Below are 24,776 nucleotides of genomic sequence, written 5' to 3' on the forward strand. Positions count from 1 at the left end.
ATATCTCTGTATTCTCAGCAAATAGCAAATGGCAAATAGCAAACATTGAAGAAGGGTTATTAAATATGTTCTTTGATGCATATGCAAAGGGTTGGAATATGCATATGACTAAAGAATATAACAAAAGAAATAAGGATTTAAAACACGACTATAAAACTTCAGAAAAACACAAAAGAGCACAGTAATTCAGATAATGCACTGTAAGGAAGGCCTATGAATATCAAAATGACAAAAGCAACTACTCCCTTATCAATAATTTTTTAATCAAACAATAAATAAAAACATGATCCAGGCCATGCACCAATAACTTACACCTTTAATCCTAGCTTCTCATGAGTCAGGGGTCAGGATAATTGTGGGTCAAGGCTAGTCTGGGCCAAAAGTCTGTGAGATTCCACTTCAACTAATAGTTGGGCATAATGGTGCATACTTGTCACTTGTGGTTGATACCAGGAAGGTTATGGTTTTAGTCCAGTCAAAGGAAGAGGAGGAAGAGGAGGAGGAGGAGGGGGAGGAGGGGGAGGGGAAGGAGGAGGAGGGGGAGGGGGAGGAGAAGGAGGAAGAGGAAGAAGTTGTTTTTTTTGAGACTCCATCTTAATAGAAAAAAAAGCTGGGCATAGTAGTTCATGCCTGTCAGCTCAACTAAGTCAAGAAACATAAAACAGAAGAAGCATGGTCCACTCAGGCCTGGGCAAAAATCAATACTCTGTCTCAAAAATATCTATTGTATAAGAGTTGGAGACATGGTTTAAGTGCCAGCGCATGTACTTAGCAAGAGTGAAACCCTGAGTTCAAAACTCCAGGACTGACAAAAAAAATCCAGTTTGATACAGTCTGACCTTGAGAGACTCAATTTAGATCCACGGGCACAAAGGCAGGAGATTAAAGAATAGAAAAAGTCAGAAAGGAGCTCTGTGTGGAGTCTTTGAGGAACCTCCATACTGCTTTCCAAAGTGGCTGAACAAGTTTACACTCCCACCAATAATGTAGTAGGGTTCCCTCTGTCCACATCCCCTCCAGCATCCGTTATTAGAGTTCTTGATTATAGCCATTCTAACTGGGGTGAGGTGGAATCTCAATCTTGTTTTGATTTGCATTTCTTTTATGGCTAGAGAGATTGAGCATTTCTTCATGTTTCTATTGGCCATTCTTATTTCTTCTTCAGAGAAGTCTCTCTTTAAGTCCACTTATTAATCTGGTGGTTTGTTTCTTTGAGGATTTATTGTTGGGGGATTTAATTTTTGAGTTCTAAGTATATTTTAGCTATGAGACCCTTGTCCGTTGTATGGCTAGTGAAGATCTCCCAATCTGTAGGCATTTACCCAAATTATCACAAACAAGGCCATACTAAAGCTACCAGCACAACTATGTTTATTACAGCCTTATTTACCATAGCTAAGATATGGAACCAGCCCAGATACCCCTCAGTAGATGAATGGATCAAGAATATGTGATGTGTGTGTGTGTGTGTGTGTGTGTGTGTGTGTGTGTGTGTGTGTGTGTGTGTGTGTGTGTGTGTGTGTGTGTATGGAATTCTATGCCTCCATCAGAAAGAATGACACTGCTCCCCGTTTGTTAGGAAATGGAAAGACTTGGAAAAAAGTATATTAAGTGAAGTAAGCCAGACTCAAAGAAACATAGGTCCCATGATTTCCCTTATCTGCAATACCTAGTATATCTCTAGGATAAGCTGAAGAGGTCAAAAGCTATGTACATATGACCATAGAACCTGATGCTAAGCAAAATGAACCCCAAGATAGGGACACAAGAGGTTTTACCTTTGTTGCTGTTCTTTTTAATGTACTTATAATGTACTATGTGATTTTTGTGTTTTTTTTTGTATGTTCTTCCCCCATAGTACAACCCCTGTTGTCACTGTATTTGATGTTGGTGTCCTGCATCTTGTATATACATTTTCCTAATCTGGGGAGGGGAAGGGAAATAACAAAATGCTGAAATAAGGATCCAGGATGACCCATTGTAACAGTGAGATGTACACGGCAGTATGTTGAAAACAAATTTTACAACTTTGGGTGCAGAGGAAGAGAGGGGAGGAAGAAGTTTAGGAGGTTGGGAGAAAGGGATGGTAGGGGAAAAATAAAGGAGGGTGAAACAATGCTCCATAGGAAATGGACTCATTACCTTGTTCATGTAACTGTAACCTCTCTGTACAGTATCTATACAATAAAAAATATATTTAAAAGTTTTTTAAAATAATGGAAAAAGTCACCTTTGCAAATAGTGAGCAAAAGTAATAAATTTCACATTTAAGAAAAGCTTATAAGAAACAAAAAAGGGCAATAAAATTCAATGAATATCCTACAAAATTCAGAAAACTGAGGGAGGAGAGTGGGGAGGGACGGAAAGAATAGTAGAAGGGGAGAGTGATCAAAATTCATTGCATTCATAAACTGCTTTGTTGAATGTTTAATACAAAAAGATGAATATTATAAACATTTATGTATCTAGTAATAGCCCATAATTGTTTGTTTGTGTTTTTGTTGGTCATGGGACTTGAACTCGGCCTGAGCACTGACCCTCAGCTCTTCAGCTAAAGCCTAGTACTCTACCACTTGAGCTACAGTGCCACTGATGGTTTTCTGGCAGTTTATTGGCGATAAGAGTTTCACAGATTTTCCTACCTGGGCTGACTTTGAACTGTGATCCTCAGATCTCAGCCTCCTGAGAAGCTAGGATTACAGGAGTGAGCCACTGGAGCCCAGCTCCATAATTGTTTTAATGGGTGTAGAATTCCACTTCCACAAGATACAGAGTTCCTCAGTAATATGCATGCACTTATTGCTCTAATTGAATGCATAAAATAATTAAGATGACAAGCGTGACATTATACCACAATGGAAAATAAAAACAAAAGTTAATAAAACAAGTGAGAATGTCCATGAGATGGCAAGCAAGAAATCAGGTGATTATAGAAGTAAGATTTCCATGTAAATAACAGGTAAAAGATAAGGCAATGTACCAGAGAGTAGAGAAAGTTCTGTGCCCTGCAGACAGCATATTCTTCCAACATAATATTAATAACCCCCATGTTTCAGACAAATTTCTAAAGTTCTGGATTCTGGTTTCACAAAGCAGTGGGAAAAAATGAATACGGGGGGAGAGGGGGCAAATGAATGTATCAACTTGGTACTGATTTTAAAAAAACTTAGAAACACATGAGATAATGCAAGAAACTCTTTTACGCCATCTCAAATATGTATAAAAGAAATTAAAAATTATTGTTTCTAGCAAAATTGAAACTTACATTCAAAAAGTCAAAGGTAGTATTTAATTACTGTAATACCTTCAAGAACCAATAGTAAACAAAGGAGGAAATAAAGAGCAAATCAGCAAAATCCATCAAAAACAGTGCTACCATACTGCACTTCTAACTCAACCATAAGCCCCAAGAAGCTTTACTAGTGAGCTGACAACATCTTGATGACCACTGATGGTGCTACACAAGGACAGAAGAAAAGTAAGTGGGCAGATGAGTGCTCTCTTCCTGAAGACAGTAGATATAAGTGGCACAGAGACCGATGACATGTAGAAAACTAGAGCAGAGTCTCCTTAAGGGGACTGAAAACACAAACATCCTACGGGACATGCAAAGTCAGGTCAACCAGGGAAATGATATGTAATAAGACAGTCAGACACTGCTCAAAAACACAAGGGAATGAGACTCTACTCAGACTGTACTCAGCCTCCTCCATCTCTCACTCCCAAATAACAAAAAAAAATACAAAATTACTAGCCCTGAAACGTAGTAAAAAGCTATAGGAACAAAATCAAATGGTAACTACCATTTGATCTGCCCAGTGCCATCCAAACAATATCAAAATGAGAGAATGGTTTAGAATCCATGCAACTATATTAGATGCTGAATTTTTCTGGGGATTTTTGGAAGCAGAAGCAACAGGGAGAAAAGTTGACTCCTCTTTTCTTAAAAGATGACCTGCAAGTGGCCACCAGACAGATGAAAAACTGCTCAGTATCCCTAGTCATTCAGGAGATGTGAAACTATAATAGGAAGTTACCTCACCCAAGTAAGAATGGCTATTATTGAGAAGACAAAAGATAGCAAGCTGATAAGAACATACAGAAAGAGAATCCTTCACATAGATTCTGGTAACATAAGTTAGTACATCCATTATGAGAAACTGTATGAAATTTCCTCAAAACTTGAAAATAAAACTGGCATATGAACCACCAGTGCTAGCATTGAGAAAAATAGATAAATGTATATATGTAAGTATATATGTATGTATGCACTGTATGTGCATCTCCAAAAGAAATGAAATTAACACGCCAAAGAGACATATGCATTCAGGTTTACTACAGATCTCTTCATAATAGATTTAAAAATCAACTTAAGTGTCCATCAGTAGATGGATAGATTTAAAATGTGGTACAAATCCACAAGAAAAATGTGAAATTCTGCAAATTGCAAAACATGAAAGGGAAAGCAATATCCAACCCATGGAATTTATAAGTCCTCAATCATTTGGAACATGACAGATAGACACATATGCTTCCTAAGGCTATCTACTTATATTGACTATTTTGTATGACTGGTCATAATGTTATAAATGGTCAAGTAGATCGTGGCAGAAAAAAAGGCTTTTCATCCTCGATTGACCTAGAAGTCATGATGCCTAGTGAAATATGCCAAGTACAGAAAGAAAAATACTAGGTAATCTCACTCATAAGCAAGCCTATGAAAATTGCTTATCTTTTCAGAAATACAAAAAAAGAAGATAGTGGATATCAGAGTCTGAAGAGAGGAGAAAGTCAGGGAATAGGGAGACATTGCTCAATGAATTCCAAGCTACAGTTAAGCAGATGTATAAGTTATCCAGGCACTGGTGATTCGTGTCTGTAATTCTACTTACTTGAGAGGTAGAGATCTGTAGAACTGAAGTTCCAGGCCAGTCCTGTTTCAAAAAGAAAAACTAAAAAACAGCATGGTAGCACAGGTCTGTCATCCAAGCTAGGGTGAAAATTGTAATTCCGGATAGCCTGAGCAAAAAGTAAGACCTGATCTCAAAAATAACCAGAGAAAAAAGAGATGGAGGCACATTTCAAGTAGTAGAGTCATTAACTAGTAAGTGTGAAGCTGAATTCAAATCCCAGTACCACTAGAAGAGGAAGGAAGTGGGTGGACAAGGAGGAAGGAAGAAGAAAAGAAGAAGAGGGAAGAAGAATGAATAAGAAAGAAGGGGGGCTGGGAATGTGGCTTCGTGATAGAATGCTTGCCTAGCATGCATGAAGCCTGACTCCTCAGTATCACATAAACAGAAAAAGACAGAAGTGGAACTGTGGCTCAAGTGGTAAAACAAAAGAAGCTCAGGAACAGTGCCCAGATCCTGAGTTCAAGCCTCAGGAGTGGCAAAAAATTAAAATTAAAAAATAAATTTTAAAAAGAAGGAAGAAGAAAGAAGAGAAAGAAGAAAGCGGGGAAGAGGGAAGAGAGGAGAGAAGGAGTAGGAGAAAGGGGAGAAGTGAGAAGAAGAGGAGGGGGAGGAGGGAGAAAGGGGAGGGGAAGGGGAAAGGGAAAGGAGCAGAAAGGAAGGAGGAGGAGGACAGTTGTTTTACAGTTAACAAGACTGAAATATTGATTTTACTAAACAACAATTCAATCATTGATTGTCAAGTATAAAGAAGAAATCTCCAGATACTCAAGCAAAAAACTAAACCACATAGAAGACATAGGGAAAACTCCCCAGAACACTCATCCCTACAAGACAATGAAAAAATGACCATGAAATTTATCAAACTTTAATCTGAAAACATTGCAATTAATTAAGATAACAATTGCACATACAAGGCACTGACAGATACTCACTGAAATGAAAGGCATCAGAAAATACAATATGTATGGTTTTTTCTCAGAGAAGGAAAATTTTCTTGACAGATGATAAACAGCCAAATAAGAGATTATTAAAAATCTACTTAAGAATAGCAACACAAGTTTTAAAATCTGGCCGTGAATAATGAACACTTAAACATAAAGTGGAAAGTAGACAATTAATAAAGTAAGGCAGCAAAACTCAATCTGAATGTTACAACCAGAATAATGTTAAAGTAGTCTCAGAACTTCAAAGTGGGAGGCGAAAGGGAGGTGAGATGGGACAATACTCACGTTCTTTTTCTAACAATGGTATCATAGCTCCCATGTAGGTATCTTTGTGTTTATAAGTACGTGATTCTACTTTTGTATAATAATAATAAAATTCTGAAGAGAAAAAATAAAATGTTCACATTGTGGGGTTAAGTCTGAACAATGAAATACATGATCAAAGTCAGTCAGGTGTCTGTGACTCAAGCCTATAATCTTAGCTACTCAGGAGGCTGAGATCTGAGGATTGTGGTTTGAAGTTTCAGGAAAGTTCCTGGACTCTTATCTCCAGTTACACACCAACCATCTGGAAATAGAGCTGTGATTTATGTGGTAGAACTCTAGCCTTAAGCAAAAAGCTGAGGAACAACTCCTAGGCCCTGATTCAAGTTTAAGGATGGCAACAGAAGAAGAAAGAAGAAAGAAAATAACAGCAGCAGCAGGAGGAGGAGGAGGAGGAGGAAAAAAAGTCATGGTCAATAAAGAAAAAACAACTGTTAAAGAGGAAATGTTATTGGTGTGGTATGGTGTGTGTGTGTGAGAGAGAGAGAAAGAGAGAGAGAGAGTGTGTGTGTGTGTGTCTCTACTGAGGCTGGAACTCTTCCTGACTTTTTAAAATTATTATTATTTTTAATATATTTTTATTGTAAAGATACTTACAGAGGGGTTATAGTTACATGAGCAAGGTAATGAGTCCATTTCCTATTGAGCATTGTTACATCCTCCTTTATATTTCCGCTATCATCCCTTTCCTTTCCACCTTCCAACTCCTCCTTTCCCTCTCCCACCCACTCCCTGTCACAAAGTTGTAAAGTTCATTTTCAACTGTCTTGTACATCTCATTGTTACAATGGGTCATCCTGTATCCTTATTTAGGAAAGCCATAGTCATACACAGAATATAACTTGGTCTGCCTGACTTCTTCTGCCCAAGGCTGGTGTTTGACCACTTGAGCCACATCTCCATTTTCTGCTTGTGAGTGGGTGGGTGGGGTGTTAATTGGAGATTAAAATCCCAAGCTAGCTTCAAATTTCAATCCTCAAATGTCAGCCTCCTGAGTTGCTAGGATTACAGGCCTAAACCACCAGTACCCAGCTATTAATGGTTTCAGTTGCAAACTTTTATTTGCCTTACACATTATAGTAAAGGCATAACTAATAAAAAAAAAAAAAGAAACGATACTAAGAGTAAACAATTCCACCTACAATGCAGATGCCATATCATTTAGCTTAATTTGAGAAGAAGGACAAGTTTGTGGGCGACAGACAGATATTACTTATCTAATTATATCATCAACCACCCAGTTAGTCTCTTTGCTCTGCTCACTTTTTCTATGGAGAACTCTGTAACTGTTGAGCAGAGTCCTTTAGGAATGCCCGTGTTGCCAGCTGGTTTTGCCATCTTCTGGAAGAACGTGTAGGGGAGAAGCCTCCACCTCCCCTTCCGTCCGGAGCAAGGATGGACATTAGGGAAGAAAAGAGGTATCACTGATGTAAGATAAGACTAAGGCTGCGCCACGGTTCGAGTCTCTTTCTCGCAGATGCAAAATGAATCCTCCGTCCTTTACAATCCCCCCCCCCCTTGTAAATGCTGGGTTAATGGCAGTGTTTTGGTGGATGGAGGAGAGGATGCCCTATCTCGGAAACACCTGAGTGTGGAAGAGGGAGCGAGGAGGGACCATTCTCTCCGTTCCAACCAAAGTGAACCTCTCTCGGTCTTTCTGCACCGAGTTATTCAGCGGTTCTCCGAAGTGCAACTTGGCCTCGCGTCTCCGAGAGACAGAAAAAGTTGCCCGAAGTCGGAGCGGTGAGTCACGGGCTGGCGTGGGGTGAGTCACCGCAGGTGTCTCGGAAGAGGGTCCGGCCGGAGAGGGAGGCGCGTCCGATGGCCCGGGGGAGGGCACCGGCCGCGCGGGAGCGAGGGCCAGACCTGGAGTTGATCAAATTGCGTCACGTTGCACCCGACCCGGTCCAGATGTTCCGGACACCGACGGGTTACCAGCTCGGAAACTCGCGATCACGCAGGCGAAAGGAGAGGAGGCGGCTAATTAAATATTGAGCAGAAAGTCGCGTGGGGAGAGTGTCACGTGGGTGCCCCGGGCTCGTCACGCCTGAGATAAATACCGCGAAGCCCCGGAGCAGGCAAAAGAGCGCGGAGCCGATCCTCCCTCCCCGCAGCCACCGCGCGCGGAGCCGCCCGACCGCGACCCGACCCACCGAGCCCCGGACCCCCTCCCACCCCCGAGGGCCGGTGGGCCGCAGTAAGTACCGCGCCCCGCTGCGCCCGCCCGGGCTTCCCGGCTCTCCCAGCCCGGAGCACCGGTCCCGGGCTGCAGCTGGCGGCGCACGCACGGGTGCCACTGGAGCCCCCTTAGAGAAACCGGTTTGCCTCCCTTTGTCTCCCGCCTGCAGTCTCCCGGGCTGGGGGAGGTCACTAGGTGTGGGGGTCTGGGGTGCTGAAACTCAAGGAGAAAAGAATTTGAGAATGTTGGGGTACAGGCGGGATGTTTAGCTCCGATGGATTTTATCTTGGCACAATCAGAACCGAATTTCGTTCTGGGGCCCCCCTAAACTCTTGCATGCCCCCCCCCAGATGTGTGTGTGTGTGTGTGTGTGTGTGTGTGTGTGTGTGTGTGTGTGGTGTGTGTGTGGTGTGTAATTTCCCTCTCTCCTCTGGTCTTCCTCCCGACTCTCTCCAGAAATCCAACATGAAAATCCTCGTGGCTTTGGCCGTGTTTTTTCTCGTCTCCACTCAGCTGTTGGCAGAAGAAATGGGTGCCAACGATGATCTAAATTATTGGTCTGACTGGTCGGACAGTAACCAGATCAAGGTGAGACCCTGTCCAGCCCGGCATGATCCGACCTGTGAGCTGTTCTTCCCGTGCTCCCCAAACTGTTCTCTTCCCCTTCCATGCGACCCGGGCTAGACTGGCGGGAACTGAAATGGCCAAAAGACGCATTGGAGGCGCACGGTGGGTTGGAAATGGGGCGCCATCCCCCGGGTCCCGCAGGAGATTTGGGGCGCAGAAAATAAGTTCCTTTCTGAGGGGGTTGCTTATGGGGTCCAGGAACCCCTTGAATGAGTGAGGGGCAGCATGTCCCAGATGAGCCCGTGCCCTCACAGGGTTGGAAACCCACAAGGGGTCATCTCCTGGTAAGGGAGATTTCAGGGGCTTCCTCCAGGTGCATTGCCAGAGCGTTTAGAAATGCCCGGTTGGAACAAGAGAGCTAGGGAGGTGGGGAGAGGGGGGAGGGAGTGCGGAAGGGGGGTTGAGACGCTAATTTCCTGACATCACATTGAATGAGAGTGCACCTTAAGTGGAAATAGCCTACTGCGGGTCAGTTGTAAAATATGTTCACCTTCACCCCAATTCCAACGTGCAGGCACCTGTGGGCATGTAGGCCAGGGAGGGGCTCCCCAAATTCATCCCAGAGACAAAACAAGCCCGATGGCAGCGCACTCGGTGGGTGAGGGTGTCCAAGATGCAAGGACCAGCAGAAAGCACTCAGGGTTGGAAGACACTGCTGCTGCGTTGCTCCCACCTAGGCGAGGCTGGCTTCCTGGAAGAGGCAGCGGGCCTGGGGTGGGTGGAGAAGGGAGAGGCCTCCGTGACAGCCCCTTCTGACCACTCTAAGCCAAGACTGAGAGCACCTGGGAAGCGGCCTCAGCTCTCGAGCCACTGGAGGGCACCGTGGGAATGAATGGTGCGGGTCACTGTGCGCCTCACAGTGGATTTCTCTGTGCCCTGTTTTCTCCCCAGGAGGAGCTACCAGAACCCTTTGAGCATCTTCTGCAGAGAATCGCCCGGAGGCCCAAGCCTCAGCAGTTCTTCGGATTAATGGGCAAACGGGATGCTGGTGAGATGAGCCACAGTCCTTATCTAGATCTCAGGGGCAACCGGCCCCTTCTGCTGGCTGGTTTCTGAGCGCTCAAGTGTCTCCCAGTTTTTGAGTAGAGATTTCCACCCTAAGGGAGTTGTGATTCCCAGGGCAGGGCTGGCCTGTAACTCCATGACACATACACTGCCTAGTGATGCAGGGAGAGATTCATTTCTCCTGCGTCACAGTATTAAAGCAAGAAAAGAAGAATGATCCTTAGTTAAGCACTTCCCAGACTAAAAATCCAAATCACAAAGAGGGAGAAGACAGGAGCTTCTGGGAGTGTGCTCTAAGTGGACCTAGGGCATGTGGAAACTGACTTGGGGCGTTCTCTGGGGCTCGGCTCGAATGTGCTGCTCCTTGCTGCATGATAGAAATATTTCCTTTCCTTGAGTTCATTGCACATCTCTGGAATGTATGAATAGTTAATATCAATTCATCTCTTGTCAGATTCCTCAATTGAAAAACAAGTGGCCCTGTTAAAAGCTCTTTATGGTAAACATTCCTATAACTATTTTACTATTGTGAATGCACACCTAAGAAAGTGAAGCACATATTGTGCTGAACTCAAGCTGTTACTAAGGCCTGTTTATGAAATAGCATCTCTGTCTCTCTCTCAATGTGTGTGTATGTGTGAGCATGTGTGTATGTGAGCTGAAATGGGGTGCAAACCTCAAAGACAGAAGATGAGAGAGCCTTACACTTAATAACAGGCCTCAAACACCCCACAGCTCTAGATTTGAATCTGTGGTCCATAAGAAGCATTTAATAAACATTCTTTCTGTTTGTTTAAATATTAGGCTTTCATTAGTAATTAGCTATTATTTATAGTTCTGCTATTTATCATATATACACATATATAAAGCATCCCATATTTTGAAGATCAGTTTATTTTATAATTCTTTATTAAAGATACAACATAACTTCTTCAAAAAGTTTTCTTAATAAACATTTTTTTACTTTCTTCTAGGACATGGCCAGATCTCTCACAAAAGTAAGTTCAGAATTGTTTTGACACTTATCAAATGCTAATGCTAATTATATTAAATTCTACTGTATTATCTTATTTTCAGACATCACTAAGGGCCTAATATATTTAACTAAAACAATATAAGAAAGTCAGACACACCCACAATATGATTAAATAAATGAGTAGTATTATAACATCTGTTGTTTAGGCATATTATACTTACCAAAAAGATGCAGTACATTGAGAAAACAAAAATGAAAGTCCTTTAGCACCTGTAAACTGCTAGTTTCAGATTTTAGTACTAAGGTTAGAAGTCCATCACATGCATCCATCTCCCATCTCTACCCTCCATGTGCACTTACACTGCAGGAACCCCAAAATTTATAGACATATTTTAACTCAGTGACATGACCCCCACAGTGACCTCATGTGGAGGGTAACATCCAGAATCCAATTAAGTAGAATGGGTGAATTATCTGAATAGGGAATCCACAACTGAAGGTAAACATGGATAGAAATGCAGCTCTAATCCCATATTTCAATGGGAAACCTCACTCTGTAAATCACTGTCTTAGGGCTATGAAGATAGCAGAATTATGGCTCTGGAAGATCATTAAGTTCTCGTTTCCTTGTTAATGACTCCAGTCCATAGGGAGTCCCCAGAGTCCATTTTAATCACAGGGTCCAGTTACATGCCCTGTCTTGGATTTGATTCACTGAGAGGTTGGGTAGGCATCAATACAGGAGAAGCTCTGCTCTCAACTAATAAAGCAAAACACCAAGAGGAATCCTCTCAGTAGCCTTAACATTATAACCTTTTTATAAAGAGTTCATCTTTGAGAATAAACAATTGTTATTCATATTGTCTTCCTAAGGACTTGGTTATTCAAGCAAATTATATATAGTGAAATTCAATATAATAAAAGCAAATTTACCCTACAAATGTCAAAATTAATATATTTTCCTTTAAAAAGTATTTTAAAAACTTCTAATAAAATAGTGGCCTTTTGGAAGATGGCAGTCATCAAGGATAAAGAGCTGATTTAACTAATAATGGTCACTTGCTAAGAAATATAATATATTCAGTCACATCATGAAATAGCTTGGGTATTATTCTCACCCAAATGTAAATTGACTCTCCTCAAATCAAAGCGACCTCAAGAACCAACAATAGTCAAAATTTAAGGTAATAGATAAAAATATAAAAAGGATAAAAGAGAGTGCTACCATTTAAATATAGAATTGACAAAATTAATTTCAAGCTATTGTTCTAGTGCAATGTGTAAGACTTATAAGGAATCGTCATTTCTTTGGGCTTGTCAAAATTCAAAATAGATATATATTTATTATATAGGCATATATTCAGAAGCTTGCTTTATTTTGTACTAGTCATAACCATTTATTTCCTCAAAGACATACATATTAAAATACCCCTAAATGTATTTTTTCAGGGCATAAAACAGATTCCTTTGTTGGACTAATGGGCAAAAGAGCTTTAAATTCTGGTATGTATAAAATCATGACTAAAAATAGTATCGCGAAGCTACTTCTGTTATTTTTGTCAAGTATAGTTTTGAAAGTATTGTACAGGAATAATATATTTAAATCAGTACTTTTGGCAAGCACATTTAATGGAAGCAATCTAGCCAAAACTGGATTCACAGCTGGTTAATGTCAATCTATTTCCTTCAAATCACCAGCTTTACCAGTGTCTACCCCATGTAGTCATACCCACCTTTAATCTTTGGTCAGATCTAGTCCTCTCCTTACAGTTCTGTTCCATAATTAATATTCAACCTTACTGAAATAAGGGGGGGAGGGAAGGATGCAGGGAGAGATGAGAGGATCAAAGGGAAATGTGAGAATTTTATAAGACATTAGATTTGGTAATATTCCAATGCAAAAAAATAAACAAAGCACACAAAATTCTTATACAAATACTTTGCCCTTTATGAAGTTACAGAAGTCAAAATTTAAATGTCCTGATGGATGTTGGTGAGGATGAGAGTAATACGATCCATTCCAATCCCTTCATACAGGAGCATGTTTAGGTCATCCTTGAGTGCAGCTAGCTCCAGCTGCAAAACCCTAGGAAATTCTCATGATACATTTTTAAATCTGAGCAATCATTTCACTTAATCTAACGGTTGTATTTTTTTCTTCTCCTTAGTTTATATCTTCTATGTGATTCTCCTATGACATATATATAGACTCTTTAAAAAACACTCTTACTCATCACATTATTTTCAAGGTTAAATAACTCAATAATGTTTTTTATGGAATTCAAAATTTTAAGTACATCCAAACCTTGGAGATCTTAGTCTAAATTCCTTGAAATGGCAATTTAAATTCTCTTTGTTTTATCATATTACATTAAAATAGTATTCACTTAACTAGCTAGAAAGTCATCAGCAATTCTCTTACTTATTTATAATATTTTTATTCCTACAATATCTGTAGGCTGTGCTGATTTTATTCTTGAGTATTTGCATTCGCACAAAATAATCATTCTAGTATTTATGCTGTTTCTTTACTTTGAAATTTTTGGTACTACCTTTGTATTTACTCAGCAAAAACTGTGGGCCTCCTCAATTTTTATATTTTAAAGATGTTGTTAAGTGTATCTAATGAACATATTGCAATTGTTTTATAAATATATATTTTGTTCCAGCTTTTGGAAATGGAATACAAATTTAAACCATAGTGACATTGGTTTGTCTCTTACATCCATGTGGATCTCTTAATAATGGTATAGGTCATTAATAATCCATCTCCAAAACTGATAAAAATTTTCAGAGCATATTTAACTTCACAAACAATATGGGTACTGTGCAAGTTAGAACAGATTGGATGTACAATATGTAATACTATAATTATAGATAATAAAAATAGGATGCACTGTAATGAATTGGGATCAATTTTTAACTAAGACTTTATTCTTCCATTTTAGTTATGAAAATACAAGAGGAAAAAATAGGAAAGATGCAATGTATAATCAACTGGGGATTTTTACATATACTGTTGATACAGGATTATCATTATCTTTTTGCATAGCCACAGCTCCCTATAATAATCTGATAAATGTGCAACTCCTCAACAATTCAGACACACAGAGGAGTTGGCATGTAGTTTCAGAGAGCTCAAGGACTAAATAAGGAGCACTACTCTTGGAAGAAGAGGACATTATGTCCCAGCTAAATGATTACTCTTTCTTTAGGTACTTCAATTAGCATTCATCTCATTTCTGAGTGGAACAAAGTTGTCTTACCTAAAGCTTATAAGCAACTGGCTTGTGCTAATGATCTTCTAATAAAAGAGGATGAGAAATGAACTTCACTGTCCATCAAAAATGGTCAATTTAGAACTCAGCTTGTTCTGTCTCTGATTTGCATGCATAATTGATGCAAAACACTTAGCTTATTGTTCACCTCACATCAGTGATAGGTGAACTTTATAGTTCAGTGTTAGAAGGGGGAATGTGATATCTCTGAGCCTTTTACCCATCTGTTCTCTCAATAAACTCTTCTCACTGAGAAGACTATTTAGATGAGTTCCTGATTCTTGATAATCCATTTTTCTGTTTTGTGTTTTTTCATTTTTTATTTAAATTCAGTATTTTTTACAGGGAACATCAGTTTTCTAAATGCACATTAGATTCAGTATAATGTAAATTGAAACATAAAGTATGAGCTAAGATGATGAAAAAAATCTCTGGTTATATGACTGATCCTTAACTTTTAGAATTACAGATCCCATGAAATTATATATGATTAATATACTAATGTAGTTTAACAATTTTATCTAGAGAGTCAAAGTATATAAATTACTAACTAACTTATGTGTTATATACCTTTTGATGTGTAATTAATCTTGTCAGGGTGCTAGGAGGTAAATTAAACTGACCTGTATTTTGTGGACTTACATTTTCATACGGAAAATGAAGTTGTTTTTCATCTTAAGGATAATCTATCATTGAAATATACAGACCCTCACATACCTCAAACAGAGATAAACATTTTCTGAAAGGAATAAGTCATAAATATTTTAGGCTTTATGTGTCATGGGATCTCTGTAGCTACTATTCAAGTCTGCCATTTTATAGCCAAAGCAATGATACATAACACATAAATAAATCAAAGGTGTATGGGTTCCAATAAAGCTTTCCTTATAAGAACAAATGGTTGGCTAGATTTGACCTGTGGCCTCTTCATTTTTTAACCCTTATCTTATCATGAAAATCCCATGTTTCACATTTACCCTACTAACATTGGTTACTTTCAGCCTGGTTCTTTCTATATATAATGCACTATATCTGCTTGAAAAAGCTGTTGAAAATCCTCAGCACCACATAAGCAGAAAAAGATGGAAATTGTGCTGTGGCTCAAGTGGTAGAGTGCTAGCCTTGAGCTAAAGAGCTGAGAGACAGTGCTCAAGCCCAGAGTTCAGGCCCTATTACCAACCAAAAAAAAAAAAGGAAAAAGAAAGAAAGAGAGAAAGAAAGAGAGAAAGGGGGGGGAGGGAGGGATGGAGGGAGTGAGGGAAGGAAGGAAGGAAGGAAGGAAGGAAGGAAGGAAGGAAGGAAGGAAGGAAGGAAGGAAGGAACGAGGGAAGGAAGGAGGGAGAGAGGGAGGAAGGAAGGAAGGAAAGAAGGAAGGAAGGAAGGAAGGAAGGAAGGAAGGAAGGAAGGAAGGAAGGAAGGAAGGAAGGAAGGAAAGAAGGAAAGAAGGAAGGAAGGAAAAAGAAAGAAAGAAAGAAAGAAAGAGAGAGAGAGAGAGAGAGAGAGAGAGAGAAAGCTGCTGAAAATCAACATTGCACTATATCCTGGAAATACATTATATAAAGTAGATTGCCAAAGAATTCAAAGGATTTATGGTCAGATCTTCTAATCAGAATAGAGAATGAGGCAGGATTGTAAGATGTACAAATCAAATTCCTAGAAATACTTTTTGAATGGGGAGTAGATCCTTACCACAAATTAACTGATGTGTCCATAACTTTGACTCCTTCAGTGAATCCTCTTAAAACATCTTCTCCTCCTGTTTTCAGTGGCCTATGAAAGGAGTGCAATGCCGAATTATGAAAGAAGACGTAAATAAACTATGTAAAATGTATTTATTAAGCTTCATTTGTGTCAATGGATAATGAAAGGTAAAATAAAACATGCACTATGATGAATAATTATTTATTTAGTAACAGTTGTTATGAGTTAAAGACTCAAAAAGTGTTTATTTTTCTTATTGTGTCAATGTGTGTTGTAAACTGGTGTTGTAATGATAATTCTCTCAAAGTTAGATATGGTAATTCCTCAACAAAGCACAGTATCCAATCCATTTGTAAACACTTGCTAGTGACAGTCAGTCTCCAGAGAAAGAAACGGCTGCTCTGAAGCATGAGTTACTGCTGAAAGGGAGGGCACTCCTGCCTGTTCCTGTTCTCCCACTGATTGCTTTCCTCGTGAAAATATACTGAGTCTGCTATCAATTTGTGTTTGTATCCTTGCAGCATGTATCATGTTCTGTGACTGTATAGAGATGTTTTTAAAGGTTCTAATGTGATTCTAATGTATTCATTCATTGTATGATGTGTTGTGATAGCTCCCATTTTAAATAAAACAAAAAATATCTTCAGCATTTTTGTTGTATTCTTTCATTAATATTTATGTCAAATCAGTAGCCTTTCTCTTACTAGATATGGAATGTATAAAGATATGAAATGTGTTTTGGTTAAAATGCAGTTTCTCTCTCGTTCTCATTCATATACACAAATACATCTACATACATGATCACATACATAACTATGAGCCCCCCCATACACATTTTTGTGTTAAGTCATTTGCATAAGATGATTTGTGGGAAAAAATAAATGCTTTTTGGAAACTGAAAAAAGTAAAGGCTAACTCTAGTCAAGTATGCCCATGATTTCTGGTTACAGATAAACATCTGTCCTATTTTGCAGATGAATTCCACTAGTTATTTCCTTATTGAGTAGACCTTCACTTCAGCACATTACCACTTCAGCTCTATTTAAACCCCAGTATCATTGCACATGAGCCCCACTAACAAGTACCTGTGAATTGCTAACAACTCTGGCTCTGTTGAGCAGATGCCTGATGAATAAACACAGGAAACTAAGAGACAGGAGTGCATATATTAATCCAGGGAGAAGGATGGATAAGTATCCTTGTGATTCAGATTGTTCCATGTGTGAAATAGTGACAGGTGGTAAAACAGTGCAAGAACAGCACCATTCAGTAAGATAAAAGTTTATAAATTTAGCCTGTACTAGTGACTTCTGTTCATCAATGAAACTATTTATAGGAGAGGAGAGTCATGGCATATTTAAACTTCTGTGTCTTTACTGAAATGATTTGCTTTTAGTAAGAAAACCTCTAACTTCATTTTCTTTATTACATAATACATTTGAATATTATAAATTATATAGTGGAGAAAATGCAAATCATCTAGAGTTTCACTTGTAATATTCTAACTGCCTGAAGTAATTACAAAAATCAATCAAAATAGCTAAAGCTGTACATATATTTAGCCACTTGGTGAAGAAGTGTTAACATTATTATTACCATAATCATGGTAATATACAAAATAAACCTTATGGAAGTGTTAGAATCAGAGATTATAATATGAGAGGAATCAGGATAGTGAAGGAATTATTGAGGAAATAGCAGAATAACATAATATCTACCTAACTATGAAGTTGATTAAACAAGAAAGTATGGTAGTCATTTAAAATTACATTATTGTATACTTAATTACATGGAACAACAGATATGGTATGTTGTCAGATACAAATCAATATTTCAGTGATATATATATATATAATATATATTTCTGTATCCCTATTGTAACTAGAAGAGCAATATAATGAATAAGAGTAAATGTTTCAGAGTCAAATTATTTAATTCTGGTTCCATGGCTTAATGATTTTTGATGATTAAAAATTCCTTTTATCTTTATTTATTTTCCTCAGCAGCAGCATTGGCACCACAATAGTACCCATTACAGAGAACTTAAGCTAGTGAATCATACATGTGAAGCCTGAAGATGTGTGAAACTGAATACAGCCTCTCTCTCTCTCTCTCTCTCTCTCTCTCTCTCTCTCTCTCTCTCTCTCTCTCTCTCTCTCTCTCTCTCTCTCTCACACACACACACACACACACACACACACACACACACACAGAGGAACAGAAAATGCTACCTGTTGGCACTGCGAAAACAAGTCCAATATTTAGCCATTCAAATTTTGCCTGCACACTAAATAACAGCAGTTGGGTGCAGCTTTTAAGTATTTTCCTCATAAATCTAAAGCTATACCACAAATTCTGCAGCGCTTTGTGTTGCTGCTGGCTGCATGAGCTACTGCCTTCTTCCTGATTCTGAGATTCTGTAAATCTCCACAGCACAATCCCACAGTGTTGCCTGGAGAAACTCAGCATTGAGACCTCCCACTTGCTTGTTTGCCCTCCAGGCCCAGGAACATAATAACAGTGTGAATAGAGAGCAGTTGAGGGCTGCAGCTTTGATTTGCGCTCATAAACTATTCACCATTACTTTCGTTGGTGACACATTTCCTTTATTCAGTACCCTTTCTGAAATATTTTATTCTATTATAAACCATCCAAAAGATTGCTTCATTTTCTTTCTTTTTTTGTTTTGTTTTATATTGGTCAAGAGAAATGACACTCAATTTGAAAGATTTCAGGAGTGTTTCTAAAATTCAAGTTGGATTTAGTAAAGTGGAGGCCCAAGTCTTGTTAGGGTCTGTGGAATAATTCAGCTACTCAGTTTCTTCCACAAATTAAAGCCATTTGCAAACAGAAAATTTATACCCACCTTCTTTGAAGGAATTACTAGAGGAATTGCTACTACAAGAAAGCAAAATCTAGGAAGACATAATTAACTAGAAACAATGAACAAAGAAAATATTTTAAGAACAGTTTAAAAAATCATTTTCAGAATACTGCTAAAACAAACAACAGATAGTGAAGAGTACTTGGCCAAAAGGGAATCTAATACACTATTAGTGGGAATGTAAGCTTGCTCAACCACTCTGGAAAGCAATAGGAATTTCCTCAACAAAACTAAACATACTAAACTAAACAAAACTAAACACTCTATGATCCAACAATTCCACTCCTGGGCATTCATCCAATGGAACACAAACAAGGTTACAGTAAAGCCATCAGCACAACCCTGTTCATTAGAACACTATTCACCATAGCCAAGATATGGAATCAGCCCAGATGCCCTTCAATGGAAGAAGGATCAAGAAAATGTAACATATATATATATATATATATATATATATATATACACACACACATATATACATACATAAGTAAGTGTGTATACATCTATTACTCATCTATTAGAAAGAATGCTATTGTACCATTCTTAAGGAAATAGAAAGTCTTTGAAAAAGTTATATTAAGTGAAATATGCTGAGACCCAGAGGAACAAAGATTCCATGGTTTCCCTCATTTGCAGTAGCTAGAATATACCTATAAATCTGTAAGTAAACACACTGGATGGTGTGGTAACAAATCAATTGGCTTAAGTATAGAAGACTCTATGGAGATAATATAATCTTTTAGAAAAATGGTGGGGGAAACAGAAAATGGAGGCAAGAATTCATTGTATATACCACAAAACTAAGAAAAGAAGGGAAAAGGGTAGGGGAGGTAAGAATGTTGAAGGGGTGACACTGATCAAGATGCAATCCGTTCATAAACTGCTTTATTATATGCCACCTCCTTTCTACAACTATATAGAGATAATTTAAAAAATAAAAAAGGAAGGTTAAAATGTGTTTGAGACTTTAAGTATCATTATTCCACAATACTGTGAAATATGGAAAATTTATGTAATCACCTAATCTCAACTAAAAATAAATAAATAAAAATAAAAAAGAATACTGCTAAAGTGTATGTGTATAGGTGTGTTAAATAAGCAATTTTGAAATAAAATTCAACATATCACATAGCAGCTAGGAAAGAAGGAAGGACCAGTGTACAAAGAATAAATGCATACTAAACTTCTTATTTTGTTGAAGAATAACACATAGGCATTCTGAACTTTTTTCCAGAAAGTGCTGATTTCTGTGCAGAAACTAAAAGTGTACAAAAGACAAAACTGAAAGAATGGATGAATACATAGCTGTCAAGAAGAAGGAAGAAATGCAAGATACAAGTAATCCACAGAGAGCAAGAAACATTTTTAACTTTGGAAATAAAAACTAGAACGATGAATTAAAACCTACAAATGTGATCAGTTTTATCAGACCTATTAAGAACGTACTGGCAAAAGTGGTTATTCACCTGTAGGAAAATAAAGCTAGATCCTTACATATCACCCTGTATTAGAATCAACTCCAAATGGATCAAAGACCTCAGAGTCAAAGCAGACACCCTGAAAACATTACAGAAAGGAATAGGAGAAACCCTAGGTCTCCTTGGCACAGGCTGAAATTTTCTTAGTAGAGATCCAGAAACACAATAAATCAAAGAAAGGTTGGACAAATGGGATTGTATGAAGCTGCAGACCTTCTGCATAGCAAAGGACATAGCTAGCAAGATCAATAGAAAGCCCACGGATTGGAAGAAGATCTTCACTAGCCAAACAATAGACAAGGGTCTCATGTCTAAAATATACTTGGAACTCAAAAAATTAAATACCCCAACAACAAATCATCAAAGAAACAACTGACCAATAAATAAATGGGCTAAAGACTTAAAGAGAAACTTCTCTGAAGAGGAAGAAGGATGGCCAATACACACATGAAGAAATGCTCAAACTCTCTAGCCATAAAAGAAATGCAAATCAGCTGGGAAGGTGGCTCAGTGGTAGAGTGCTTGCCTTACATGCATGAGGCCCTGGGTTTGATTCCTCAGCACCACATAAGCAAAAACGAAAAAAGCCGGAAGTGGCGCTGTGGCTCAAGTGGTAGAGCGCTAGCCTTGAGCTGAAGAGCTGAGGGACAGCGCCTAGGCCCAGAGTTCAGGCCCCACGACCTGACCCCCCGCAAAAAAAAAGAAAAAAAAGAAATGCAAATCAAAACAGCATTGAGATTCCACCTCACCCCAGTTAGAATGGCTATAATCAAGAACTCTAATAACAATAGACGCTGGAGGGGATGTGGCCAGAAAGGAACCCTACTTCATTGTTGGTGGGAGTGTACACTTGTTCAACCACTTTGGAAAGCAGTATGGAGGTTCCTCAAAAGACTCCACAGAGAGTCTATGACCCAGCAATCCTACTTTTGGGCATTTACCCAACCCATCAGAAACAAGGCCATACTAAGGCTACCAGCACAACTATGTTTATCACAGCATTATTTACCATAGTTAAAATATGGAACCAACCCAGATGCCCCTCAGTAGATGAATAGATCAAGAAAATGTGGTATATATACACAATGGAATTCTATGCCCCCATCAGAAAGAATGACATTGCCCCATTTGTTAGGAAATGGAAAGACTTGGGAGAGATTATATTAAGTGAAGTAAGCCAGGCCCAAAGAAACATAGGTCCCATGGTTTCCCTTATTTGCAATAACTAGTACATGTGTAGAACAACCAGAAAAGGTCAAAAGCTGTGTACATATGACCATAGAAGATGATGTTAAGCGAAATGAACCCCAAGATAGGGACATATATATCTTTTTTCTTTCTTGCTATTGTTTCTAACATATTTATAATGACCCATGTGATTTTGTTGTTACTTTGTATATTCCTCCCCCTCATGATATAACCCCTGTTTTCACTGTATTTGATGTCAGGGCCCTGCATCTTGTATATACACTTCTCTAATTTGGGGAGGGGAAGGAAAAAAACAAAATGCTTAAATAAGGATACAGGTTGACCCATAGTAACAATGAGATGTACAAAACACCATATTGAAATGAACTTTACAACATGGGGGGGGGTGGCAGTACTTGTGCAGGTAGGAGGGGAGGGATGGTATGGGAAAACAAAGGAGGAGGTAACAATGCTCAATAAGAAATGTACTCATTATCTTGCTCATGTAACTGTAACCCCTCTGCACAGCAGCTTTACAATAAAAAATACAAAAAGAAGAATCACCTGATGACCTTATAAAAAAGAATGTGAACCAAAGTCATATGTTCAGCCTTCCTTTATGTGCTCTCTCTTTCTCTCTCTCTCTGTCTCTGTCTCTGTCTCTGTCTCTGTCTCTGTCTCTCTGTCTCTCTCTCTGTCTCTCTCTCTGTCTCTCTCTCTGTCTCTGTCTCTCTCTCTCTCTCTCTCTCTCTGTCTCTCTCTCTCTCTCTCTCTCTGTCTCTCTCTCTCTCTCTCTCTCTCTCTCTCTCTCTCTCTCTCTCTCTGTACACACAAGATACACTAAATACTCTCTTCCCCCAGAAACACAAATATAGCAATGTGTGTGCCATGTTTCTTCCCATCTTATTAGGGACTCAGAACTTGGGGTGTTTACTGGGGGTTGTCATACAAATACCCTCTGGCTAACATAAAGTATAAGGTTTATATATGAGGAATAAATGTTTGAAAAGTCAGAATTTTTCATAATAGGTGGAAGATACATCATCCCCTAGTAGCTCTCAAAGACTGAAAAGTTGTTTCAAATGTTCACCCTTACAATTTTAAGTTTATTTTAGAATTGTACTCTATCAAAATTCCAGACAGGAGCCAGTGTGTCACACCTGCAATCCTAGTTACTCAGAAGGCTGAGATCTGAGGATCATAATTTGAAGCTGGCCTGGGCAGAAAAGTCCCGATGAGACTCAAAACTGGAAATGGGGCTGACTCAAGTCACAGTTGATTGCTAGCCTTGAGCACAAATAGCTCGGGAACAGAGCCCAGACCCTGCGTTCAAGCCCTACAACTGACCCCTCCCCCCCAAAAAAATGCTAGACTCAAAGAAGAAAAACAGTTGTTTAGCACAAAGTATCTTCTTTGGAAAAGATAGGCACAGGGAAGCTCATTCTCTAAGGAAAGTGTTATATCAGTGGAGGGACGAATTATGCAGTGATTTCCCAGATGCCAACCAAGCCCTAAGCTTACAAGCTGGTCTTTTTAAGGATAGAGGTTTCAGGCTTGCCATGTTAGTTCATTTCTGAAGTCCACAAAGGATTGTATCAAAGCTTGAATAAAAAACCAACATAGTGTTCAGGAGAATCTATAGCTATACATGAATTTCTTGTAAAATCAAAAAGGTTGGAATTTAATAAAATATACTGAAAAGTCCAATAAAAGCAGATTGAGGAATTAAGCTAAAAATAGTAGTATGGAGGTTCCTCATAAGACTCCACATAGAGCTCCCTATGACCCAGCAATCCCACTTTTAGGCATTTACCCAAATGATCACAAACAAGACCGTACTAAAGCTACCAGCACAACTATGTTTATCACAACATTATTTACCATAGCTAAGATATGGAACCACCCCAGATGCCCCTCAGTAGATGAATGGATCAAGAAAATGTGATATATATACAAAATGGAATTCCATGCCTCCATCAGAAAGAATGACATTGTCCCATTTGTTAGGAAATGGAAAGACTTGGAAAAGACTATATTAAGTGAAGTAAGCCAGGCCAAAAGAAACATAGGTCCCATGGTCTCCCTTATTTGCAATATCTAGTATATGTCTGACACAAGCAGAAACGGTCAGATAAGTTGATGTTAGGCGAAATGAAACCCAAGATAAGGACTCAAGTGGTTTTTCTTTCTTGCTATTGTTTCTAACATATTTATAAGGTGATTTTTTTTGTTGGTTTGTATGTCCCTCCCTCACGGTATAACCCCTGTTTTCACTGTATTTGATGTTGGTATAATTTGGGGCAGGGAAGGAAAATAAAAAATTGTTTAAATAGGGATACAGGTGGACCCATTCCAACAATGAAATGTACAAAATGCTGTGTAGAAAAACTAACTTTACAATTTTGGTGGGGAAGGTGAGGAGTGTAGTTGTGGAGATGGGAGGGCAGGGATGGTAAGGGAAAAACAAAAGAGGAGGCAACAATGCATGATAAGAAATGTACTCATTACCTTGCTCATGTAATTGTAACCCCTCTGTACCATATTTTCACAATAAAAAACTTATTAATGAAAAACATTTAAATATTAATAAAAAGAAAAATGATAACAAAAATATAACAATAGACTAGCTCTTTGAAATAAGTGATTTTAAAGTGATAAACTTTGGAAACATAATTAAAAAGAGAAAAGGTAAAACTTGACATTGGCTAGAAATCAGCAATAGATAGTTTGAAATATTAATAGAATATGTAATTCTATACTGAATGCACCATTGTGTAGCTAAAGTATAGTTTGGGGACAACAGGCATTATAAATATTAAATAATGGATAATTAAACTAAACTAATATCTGTGACTGAATTTATAGATTTTTCATTAATTACAGTCCTTCACTACACTGACATCCAAAGACAGTAACCTACACCTTTTAATAGAGAATTTCAGCTAAATCATCAAAAAATAATGTTTATCTATTTTATTCAAACTGTTTTATAAGTAAGAAAGAAAAATAGTGCAGATTAATTTTTCAACACAATTAACCAAGTCAGTCTTGCCCTGAAAGGAAACTAGCCAACTTCTTAAGATCATTCTACCCTAACACAAAAACAAAAAGAGCACTAGAAAATTGTAGATCATACCCTCTTAGAACCACAAAAAACAAACATAAATAACAAATTTAAATATTTGCTATTTAAGTAGTGTATAACATGTAAGTTTGTAACATATGCATGCATAATATTATATGTTCCTATGTCATATGATACTATATATACTATGATAC

General features: G+C 38.4%; 1 protein-coding gene across 4 annotated transcripts; it reads left to right on the forward strand.

Annotated features, from left to right (window-relative positions):
- The first annotated feature begins 8,165 nt into the window (after positions 1-8,165).
- Tac1 (tachykinin precursor 1) lies at positions 8,166-16,559 on the forward strand. Of its 4 annotated transcripts, XM_069997283.1 has the most exons (7): positions 8,166-8,378; positions 8,817-8,948; positions 9,879-9,975; positions 10,447-10,491; positions 10,967-10,990; positions 12,418-12,471; positions 16,013-16,559. In XM_069997283.1, the coding sequence occupies exons 2-7, from the start codon at positions 8,826-8,828 to the stop codon at positions 16,060-16,062; spliced, it is 393 nt and encodes a 130-aa protein (XP_069853384.1). In that variant the 5' UTR covers positions 8,166-8,378; positions 8,817-8,825; the 3' UTR covers positions 16,063-16,559. The 4 variants fall into 4 exon arrangements, with proteins under 4 accessions (XP_069853384.1, XP_069853386.1, XP_069853385.1 ...); XM_069997285.1 differs by lacking the exon at positions 12,418-12,471; XM_069997284.1 differs by lacking the exon at positions 10,447-10,491.
- The last annotated feature ends 8,217 nt before the right edge of the window (positions 16,560-24,776 follow it).

This window comes from Dipodomys merriami, unplaced genomic scaffold (genome assembly GCF_024711535.1).
Source record: "Dipodomys merriami isolate MVZ:Mamm:240054 unplaced genomic scaffold, mDipMer1.0.p SCAF_5, whole genome shotgun sequence".
Classification (NCBI taxonomy): Eukaryota; Metazoa; Chordata; class Mammalia; order Rodentia; family Heteromyidae; genus Dipodomys; species Dipodomys merriami.